This window comes from Euprymna scolopes, chromosome 23, assembly GCF_053919585.1.
Source record: "Euprymna scolopes isolate OS-2025 chromosome 23, ASM5391958v1, whole genome shotgun sequence".
Classification (NCBI taxonomy): Eukaryota; Metazoa; Mollusca; class Cephalopoda; order Sepiida; family Sepiolidae; genus Euprymna; species Euprymna scolopes.
In genome coordinates this window covers 117,286,441-117,297,745 of record NC_136504.1, presented here as the reverse complement: position 1 = coordinate 117,297,745, position 11,305 = coordinate 117,286,441, and the positions used below count along the sequence as shown (strand labels likewise).

Here is an 11,305-nt window from a genome sequence, read left to right as displayed (position 1 = left end):
TTATATATTGCTCTATTTTTTAAATATTGAGCTTTACTTTTTTGGCTAGGATCATCCTGAAAGTATTACCTCAATGTAATACCTGACAGGATAATTCACTTGATCTCTAATCTGTGACTTTTTATATATATATAGATAGATAGATATATACAGAGAGAGAGAGAGAGAGAGATTGAGATAGGATGTGCGTGTGTGTGCGTGAACATGTATTTTTTTTTAATAAATATTTAATTTTTTATCCATATTTCATTTCACACAAAAAAAAAATGAACAAATAAAGTTTTTTAAAACAATAAATTTAAAAAAAAAATGAAAAAATAAAGTTTTAACAAATAAACAAATAAGACTAAAAAATCCAATCGTTTAATGAAATAAAAATTATTTTTCAAAAATATTATCCAAATGGTATCCAAATTTTGGGAAAGTTTTACGTCCTGTAAAAGAAAAGAAAAAAGTATTTTTGCAAATGTGTATGCCTGAAATTGATATATTAACTCAGTAAGCCTCTCCCCTTTCTGAAAATGTTATGCTTAAATGCGTTTCTTTCTAGTTAATTTTAATTTTATCCTCTTTTTATTAAATTGCTTTAATCAGTCATCTGTTGATATCAACAAAACTATTCAATATATTTGCGAAAAAGATGATTCTATTACGCTGGTATCATCCTGTACGGCGTTCATTCTCTTGGATAAATTGTTGCAGAAGAATGAACTTCTTAAATCACAGAAAGTTTGAGGCCAAGGAAAACTTGGAAACAATTAGACAAAACCGCACGGTGTGGAATTTGGAGACGGCAGACCCAGTGAACCGTGTGAGCAAGCTTGCATGATATCAGAAAACACTTGACTCCTGAACAATAGAAAAAATGTTAAACAGAAAGAAGATATATACGCAGTGTACTACTTTATAATATTATATGTGTATATACATGCAATTTTCTATATCGTAGTAGCATGGTAAAAGGCCTGCATGAATGTGCACTCAGTACACCAGGTTTCAGTTCTGTTGGGGCTAATGAATTGCTTTCACCAATATCCTTGGAAAAGATATGAATGTATATATCCTCCCTCCAGCTGCTGATTAAATAATAAACAAGACTCAAGCCTTGGTTAGGCAACTAATCTAGGAGAAGGAAATTTTCACCAGCCTTCTACTTATCTCAACATTGTTTTTAGTTGTCTTGCTAAATTTCTTCTTTTAATTGGATTCAAGCAATGCCAGTTCAGGAGAGGTGCAGCTGGAGATTGTGCAACCTTTGCTTCACCCTAGACTCTCTGTGCAGGTAGTCTTACAGATGAATACCCATTGCCTCTTGAGACTGAATGGAGAAATCATATACATATTATATACACACACACACACACACTAGATATTTTAGCCAATTAAAAACAGGCAAAAATTAAACTGATTGCATTGAACTGATACCATAATCTTTAATTCGCTGCACCTTATAATAACAAAGGTCTATATACAATTTCAGCCGGATCTGAGAAAAAGTTGAACGGACAGACAGACAAACAAAGAGAACTATATATCACACACATACACATGGTGATCACAAGAAAAGTGGAAAATTTCATATTGTTGATTTTATTGCATTTGGCTTAGTCATTTCTTGACATTTCAAGCATATTCGTCTTTGAAAAACGTTTTTAAAAATTATTCTTTGTAAAAATTTGACAATTTTTTTTTTTTTTTACATAGGCATCACCACTTATCAAGGCTCAAAGGCTACTCGAGGATAAGGGTAAAAGAATGTACAGTAGAAATTGGACAATTTCCTGCCTTTCTAGTGATCAACCTATTTAACGAAAAAAAAAATAAAATTGGATAATTTACAAGTTTATCAAATTATTAAGTGTTCAAACAACGAATATAGAAACCATAGATTAAAAACCAATAAATAACTTAATAAAACTGTTATAATGTTGATAACTTAATAAAACTGTTATAATGTTGATAACTTAATAAAACTGTTATAATGTTGATAACTTAATAAAACTGTTATAATGTTGATAACTTAATAAAACTGTTATAATGTTGATAACTTAATAAAACTGTTATAATGTTGATAACTAAATACACTTATAAATTATGCAGTTTTATCATTTCAATATTTCTTGTAATATTCTTTCTATAATAATAAGTATCTCTTTATCACAATAGGATCTAATATATTAATTATTATATTATCTGTAGACATAAAATACTGTCATTTGGGTGGTTGGGTTTCGATCCTGGTTCGAGGCAGATGCCTGTCTAGCCGCACTGATGAGCTGTGAAACAGCAAAACAGTACTGTATCTGGATGACTATATATATATATATATATATATATATATTTACATGGAAAAGTTCGATTTATAAACAAATAAATGTTTATTTTGTAAATTGGCTGATTATGCTTACATTGCGAATTTATACTTAATTTTCTATAAATATAATTACTTATTTATATAAATAAATAATTCTATCTAATGTAAAATATTTATTTTTATATTATCAATAGACACACACATATATATATAACCTTAACTTTCATTTTCTTTTTTTTTCTTATATGAACACCCAAATGAAAAGACACACTTTTCGTCTGGGACCTTCGTTATTAATAATTAGGGCTGTGACAACAGAATATTCTTTTCATTCTTTTGACTCTCAGGTATATATCCGACACACTTAATCAACCAAGAATCACATCCATCTATATAAAAGCATATAAGATATTAACGGATATATATTCAAGAGTCAAAACAATGAAAAAAATATGCTATTGTCACAAGCCTAGTAATAACTACAGGCCGAAACATTGTCATGCCAGTGTACATGCCTGTATATGTCTGCCCGAATAAATGTTAGTATGTGTGTGTCCATATATATATATATATTAGGATTTGTTAATATATTTTGAGATGACAACATGGACAAGTGTTGTAGACAATTCATTCAAGGCAAAAAGAAAAAAGACAAGAGAAAAAGAAAAAAAGAAATATAAAACGAATGAAAAAGAATAAACGAAAAGAAAAATTTATAAAAGAAAAAGAAAAAAAGAAATATAAAACGAATGAAAAAGAATAAACGAAAAGAAAAATTTATAAAAGAAAAAGAAAAAAAGAAATATAAAACGAATGAAAAAGAATAAACGAAAAGAAAAATTTATAAAAGAAAAAGAAAAAAAATGAAAATAAAGAAAGAAAAAATAAAGATAAAAGAAAAATGAGTGACAATGACACAAAGGCTGAATGCAAAGACAACAACCAGCAAAAAACATCAGTGAAATAAAATACAACAAATACTGAAAGTTCGTTGGCAAAAATGCATTTGGATCTTAAAAGTTTACATTTATCATAAAAAATGCTTTCTTTTCAATCATATCAGAAAGAGTTCAATTTAGAGCTGGGGGCATTACATATATATAAGAGAGAGAGAGAGTGAGAAAAACACTGGAAAAGGAAGACTAAAACTCAAAGCGGCATCTCAACGTTTCACCCAACTCTTGTGAGGGCTTTTTCTAGCATGACAAAGAAAAAGACCTCAGAATAGTAAAACGCTGAAATACATTTTTGAGTTCTAATCTATCCTTTTACTATTTTTTTTTCATCAGATTTCTTTTATATTTTCAATTTGTCATATCTATTATAATAAAATCATATTTCTGTCTGTCTGTTTACAATTTAGTTCAAATATACAAAAGGTATACTGTTTCACAAACAGATTTTAATACTGAAAACGAACTTTTATATAATTTTGTGGTACTTAGTTCTCTCACACTACAAGAACTGTGACACAAGGGTCGGAAAGTGGGATTGGGAAGTCAGTGTCCCCGAAGAGGGGCAACTCTGACCTGCAAAAAGTGCCTGGGCAGCCTCATCAACATTCCCAGTGAGGGCGCCTCAGGCGATTAGCAATAAATTAACCCTTTCTCAAAGAGAAAAGGTAAAGCTTGGATGGGTGGACCTCCTAGAACTACACAGAATTTTACTTCCACTGCAAAATCAACAAGGACCGGATCATTACAAGAATGGTCTAATCTCTGTTGATTTGGGGGGCCCAGGGTAAAAATCCCTGGCCGTATATTTTATATACTTTTACTCTTGCATGGTGTATATATATATATATATATATATATATATATATATTATTTATTCAAAACGAATCAACATTCACGAGATTATCTCATGTGCATATTACATTAAAGAAAGTCTGTTTTCATATTGAGCTCTAATTTTTTAATGGAAATTAGTAATAGAATTGTTTCAAGCATTCTATTTAGAAATATTATATAAAGTTGTTTTATTTATTTTTTATTATTAGTATAATCAAGATCAGCTGCGTTTAAAAATAGAAGCAAGTTTCATTTAACCTATGAGTTATTTCCCTTTAATTGATGAAACTGTATTTAGCTGTTCAAATTTCATAGATGAAGATGACTATGTTTTATGCTTCCAAAAAATCCAAAATATGTTCAACTTTCAGGAAAATTGTAACAATTAGGATATTTGGTGTATCTTAAAGAGTATGTGATTAAATTCTCCACCCGGCAATATGTTTTTACCTGACAATTCCAGGTATGTACAGCTAGTATGTATATATATATATGTTTTATTTATACAATTATATGGCTACACACCGAGATATGTTTCAATCACAGCATTGATGAGCTCAACAGTTGACACCTGATATACAAAGATCATAAACTTTATGATTTGTGTTTAAATATGATAATTTGAATTTAGTCTTGTGACCTTTACGGATTTCAATTTTGCTCCATTTTTCAATATGAAAACAAAGAGCAGACACTTATTTTTCAACCTGAAAAAAAATAAAAACATATCAAGCTTTATCAAAGCTGCAGTTGAAACATATCTTCAAAACATCAAATATGTTTAACGATTGAGAACCAAGATGGTGGCGGGATTCTCCATGCTTATCTACAAAGAACGACTTCAAAGACAAAACCTGTCTTCACCTGAGCAGCAAAGGGGGGGGGCGTGATTCTATTATACAACATCATCAACAAGAATGTGAATCTACTTTTAAATAAGTTATTCATCTCCAACACAGAAGATGTATCATCATTGTTTTCATCTCAACAGAAAAGAGCCAGCATTCTCTGTCGGTGTTTGTGCTCTCTGGAACAACCAGCCAGATGAGTTTGTGATTATGCCTACCATATACAGATTTAGAATCAACTGAAACAAATATTTAGATGGTACATGCAAGATTCTTTGTCTTCTTTTTACATGATTTGTTGCACTTTGCTATTTTTTGCAAAAAATTTTATGGATCGATTGAGATATATATATATAATTTTCAGAATGTGAGAGAATATATAATTAATGCCACAGCCAAACAACATCCCAGCTCACAAGAGCCAAGAAAGCTAACAAACCAGAAGTCCAAGACTCAAGTTTCGCCCTCATTTGGGCTCATCAGTTAGATGTCTAGACGTCTAACTGATGAGCCCAAATAAGAGCAAAACTCACTCTTGGACTTCCGGTTTGTTAGCTTTCTTGGCTCTTGTGAATTGCAATGTTGTTTGGTTGTGGAAATAAATACACACACACATATATATATATATACGTACATACACAAAAAACTATATTTCTTGTTAAATACAACATGTGTGCATATATATATATATATATATATATATATATATATATACAGGGTGGGCCATAAGTCGCACACCAAAGGATTTGAAATAATTTTCATAGTAATAAACGTTATTTATTAAAACCAAACTTAACCAATAAACTGAAAAACACGTTGTACACACTGATACAATCATAGAAGAAGATTTATCTTATACCCAAAGAAAAGAAAATATATTTTGCCCTGCAGATTTTACAGTTTCACATCACTTAATTATTTAGTGTGTGACTCATGACCCACCCTGTATATATAAAGTTCCGGTATATAGTTAACCTGGACTAAAACCAATATTTCTTCAAAAGTGTTCAATATGACTGTAGATCTTTTATATAAATAAAATTCTATTATTATGTTTATATAATTTTATATATATCAACCCAAATAGACCAGAAATTGGAAGAATTAGTAAAAAAATCTTAGAAAGAATTAATCTCCAGATCAAAAACATCTATAATCTTAACTAATGGATTAATACTGCTGAGGCTATTAGCTGGTTCTCAAGAATACAAAACAAAGATGTGCCTTCATACAATTCGATATTGCTAATTATTACCCAATCTATTACAAAAGAGCTGTTCAATGATGCAATGGAATTTGCCTCTCTTCTCCCCGATATCTCCAAGGAGGAAATGCAGAAACACTATCCCAATTAGTAGGAATGAGCAATGGATTAAGAATCAAAGGGACCTTTTGATGTTCCGATAGGCTCTCTTGACTCTGCAGAAATTACAGTTTTAGTGGGACTATACATCCTATAGAACCTTACTAAGGACATTGAGGTTGACACGATCAGCCTTTACAGAGATGATAGCCTTCTTTTCATAGAAAATGCAGACGGCCCTAAATGTGAAAGGATAAAAAAATTTATATTTGGCATATGCATGTCTGCCAAACCCCTGATAAGCCTTTCCGTTAAAAATATTCACTTGTAACATAAATATTAAACTAATATTCAGCTTAATGGTATACGTGCTTCTCTGCTCACTGCCTATCTGTTAACTTTGATACTAACAAAAATGGGATAACATCTGCCTGAACATACAAAAAATAAATAAATAAAAAAAACAAATAAATAAATAAATAAAAAACAAATAAAATAAAAAATAAAGAACACAATTATCTAGTAACTGAAAACATACACTGCAAACATTAACCCTTTGTTTCCCTAAAACCAATGGTTATATTTCCACTAAAGTGAAATACTCTAATAAAACTCTTTATAATCACTAACCTCAATCATGATACATCTTTTATATACCACAATCACTAAGTGTGACCGAAATCGAAATGATAAATGATGCATGACACTATATGATATAGACGTTGAAAATAACTCCAAATAACACCTGTATACATCTACTCCGGGTGGTTATGTAACATATCCGCATATGGATACGTGTGTATGCATAGTCTTCTACGTGCACAAGATCCATGGGTACTACTATTTACAAATAATCAATATAACCCCCAGTAAAGTTATATCAGTGCTAATTAGTAGCAAATAATTGGGAGGAATTCCTAATCACTCTCCTAGCTAAATAATCATTATCGCTGCCACAAAAAAAAAAGACTAAATTTAACCATCATAAGTTTAATAATGACGTATATTCTGAGTTTTGTAATTACTATCATTATGAAAAGTTTTAATAACAAATTTATAAATATACCAATTAATAAACCCACATTAAATGAACAAACGAAATAGAAATAAATATTAGGGTGGTCAAGTAAAAGCTCATTTCGTTTAAGTCAGAGAAAATAAATCTACCACTATCAAACAAATGATACCACCTCTCCCCTTCTCTCTTTTTCTCTCTTCCTTCTTTTCCATTCCATCTCCTCCTACTCCCTTCTTTCCTCTCTTTCTTACGCCTTTCATCCTCCTTCCCTCCCCCGTTCACTAGAAGCCCAAGTAATGGTCAACAGATCCAGGTAAATCCTAACCTTTTCGCAGATATAAATAGAAATACTAAATTAAAACAGATAATGAAAAAGGAATTTAAGACACACTGACCCTTGAAGTCTCAGACAAGCGAACCTTATACTTGATTAAGATAACATCTACATAGCTCTGGCTTTAGAACCTAACCCCTTAACCCTACAAACTCTATTCCCTAACACCAACATGAAAATGAATGAATAAAGACACAGGTAAATAAGTAAATAAACAAATAATAAAATAAATAAACTAACAAATTCACACCCAATAAACCCTGTTCTCCGCAAAGCTGAACCTTCACCCCCATAGCCTGTTTACAAAAAGGCCTTCTTTTACTGAAAGTTGATTTTCGCTTTTCATTAAGAATTCCGATTTTAATAATAATATAAGCGTTGTTGCCTGAAGAGATCTCTAGTTACTAAATACTAGAAGACCGAAACATGCTCATGATTGTGTAGCAACAAATTACTGCTTATGTAAAGAAAAATTTTAAATATATATATATATATATATATATATATATATATATATATATATATGGGGGGGGGTGAGATAATCCCAATACAATTACTGATTGTTCTAAATTGCTGATTCCGATGCAATTACTGACTGATTTTTATTTCAAAATATTTAGCTATAGAGTTGCTTCTGTTTTGTTTTTGTTGTTGCATTACCTTAACCCTAACCTTAAAAACCCAAGTAATATATATATTTCCACAATTCACTTGTGGAAGATGATCTATAAATTTTGGTTCTGCTGGTAATTTGAAAATCAATACATATTTAATATTTTATCATACCAGTAACAGAAAATTAAGTCTAAAAAAAAAAAAAAAAAATCATGTTAAATGTGCAAATATTTTCTCAAACATAAAAAATACACTTTTGGAGGATGATCTATAGATTTTAGTTTTACTGGTAATTTGAAATCAATACACAATTATTAATTTAACACTACTACCAGCAGTCGAAGATTTTATTTTTTTAATAAAATGAAATAAAAAAAATATTCAAAGAATCATTTTTGGCATCGGAAAATAGGCACAAAATTTTCCGATTCCAATACCCCTAAAAATTCTGATTTTTCAGATTCCCGATATCAATTATCCAAACACTAATGTGTGTGTATGTGTGTGGCAGGGTAGATTCTAGTTGGATACATTGCCTTTGTCAGAAATACCTTCTGTTATTATTGAGATAAAAACTAAAGTTAGAATTGAAATAACTTGAAATTCCATGTCAGTTGGATGTTGAAATAATTCATTTCAACCGAGAACCACCAAACATTAGCAATAAGCAACAAGAACCCCCCCCCCAATGAAACTCCTCACCACTTTTTCCGGATGTGAACATCATTTATTTGGATTCTTGTTGCTGTTCAGTTGGATGTAGGTAAAATGCATTATTACATCCAACTGACATAGTCTTTTGAGTGATTTCAATTTTAAACTTTCATTTATACATATATATATATATATATATATATATATATATAAAATAGAGAAACGGATACACACAAATAAAAAAATAAACAAAATATGGACTGGTTTCATTCAGGTCAAAAAATGTCATTAAAAAAATGTCATTAAAAAAATGTCATTAAAAAAATGTCATTAAAAAAATGTCAAAACTTAAGAGACACGAAACAGTACGTTTTGATGCGTACGTAGCTATTTGAAAAATATGCAAAAAGACGTTAATTGAAAAAAGGAGAAAAAAAATTCCATCAACTTCAACCACAGTTAAGTTGTTGCTCAGATTTTTATTTTAGTTTTTTCCAATTAACATCCTTTTAAATGCATATTTTTCGAATAGTTATGCACTCACCAAAACATCTTCATCCACAGCTCTTTTCATGTTTTGGTATTTTTCTCAAATATTCAAGTTTTCTGAAGGTGTTCAATCTCTAGTTTGTTTTAATTTTTGTTCCGTGTTTGTTTTTCTATTCTGTCTTCTCATACATTCTGTCTCCACAATATTCCATCTTTTTCAGATATTTTTTTTATATTCTCATATATACATATGCGGGCACTCATACTTGCGTATTACCACAACTAAAATGTATAAAACCAATCAATCAAATAAAAGATCTTTCTCGTCAATAAGAACCGTGCCATTTTGTTGAGTTGAACCAGAAGAATCATCGTTATCCTTCGTTTTTTCGATTTCCTCATTGGGCAACAGCTGACTGACTGAACCACTGTCCGCCTCCCCTTCTAAAAAGCCCGTGACTTCCATTTCATATATGCCAACGAGGCCATCCTGTTTAATAAGATACAGAACCGACCGTGAAGGCCACAACAGATGAACAAGGCATATAGCTGACAAAAAGTCAGCACCGTACGTAATACTGAGAATGGTCTTATAGCGCCACAGGGCAGATATCTGTGAACTGATCAACACCAGTACAGGAAGGTAAAAGAACCACACAAGAATTCCTGCACCAAAATGCTGAAAGAAAAGCAACCTCTTTGATTGAGAGTCATTATGGAATGTCCGTCGAAGTTCGAAAAGAAACCACAGCATTATGACGACACGGAACAGAAGCGTAAGGTAGCCTGGTCCAGTCTGCCATTCGTCAATGTTTGAGATGATATCGATTTCTGTGAGGCTCCAGACAAAGAGTAGAGCATTAAGGAAAGTGTAAAGACCCCAGACGGAAAAAACGATCCATCGGCCCTCAAGGTGAATGCGAGTGATTGCCCAACCTTTGGCAATCACCAAGACGAGCAGAACAAAAAGGCACTCAGCCAAGACATCAATCCCGTTGCCGATGACAGACAACCACGACAGGCCGATACCGTCAAATGCAAATTTTATAACATGCAAGAAGTTGAGCAGGATTCCGACGAGCTCGAGGACAATGTTTAGCGTTAGCAATTTAGTGACCGGGTGTTGGGTGAGATTGTTGCATGCACGCAACCAGATGGGCAATAATATACAATACAACAGCAAGGCAATCAGGTAGATTTCAACAACGTCGTGCAATTCAAAAGAAAACTGATGTTCAAATGGGTTGATGTGCTTGGTGGAAGGGTGACCATTAACCATCCAAATGTCATATGCAATCTCTATGTTGCTAGGCGACTGAGACCAGTCACACATTGTCTGATTGATGAACGTTCGATGACAACCAGCTAAACTCAGGTACCAAAACCTTGGACGTTCCAAATCTCGTATTCGATAGGTGAACTGATATCCGTCAATAACATCCTTTGGATCATCCTGAAAAAAAAAAAAAATATATTAAACGATTACTGACAATTGTTTCAGGTGTGTTAGCTTGCATTTTTTTCAATTCAAGTTTATGTAAATAGAGATTTTGTCTGTTTATCTGTCCATCACATTTATTTATTTTTTTAATGCAAGAACGCTAATGGTCATTGCCAGCGAAAAAATCAATAGTATATACCTGTTGAGACAACGGGGCTACTACGATAATGCTTTACGAACCCAAACAACATCAAGGTACATGAAAAATCTCTCAGAACAGAAATAAAAACTAGGCACAGCTGCAAGGATCAGTTCCATTCCATATTTGACACAACAGCGATATCTTGTTCGTCTGTCACAATTTTTTAAAAACAATATACTGCAGAAACTATACCATTTCAAAATATCAGGGATCTTAAATACTTCTAGAAATGTAGTGTATATCTTTTTCATTATTATTACATTTTCACCCCAAACAAGACACTTTACCGCTTTGATG

General features: G+C 31.6%; 1 protein-coding gene across 1 annotated transcript in view; it reads right to left on the bottom strand.

The window, feature by feature from the left end:
• Window positions 1-341: 341 nt before the first annotated feature.
• The window catches only part of LOC145246161 (uncharacterized), a 64,455-nt gene continuing 53,491 nt past the window's right edge, over window positions 342-11,305 (bottom strand). Inside the window, exon 2 of the mRNA XM_080108029.1 lies at window positions 342-10,818. Coding sequence (XP_079964155.1) covers window positions 9,667-10,818 — 1,152 coding nt within the window. The 3' untranslated portion in view covers window positions 342-9,666. The remainder of the gene's footprint in view (window positions 10,819-11,305) is intronic.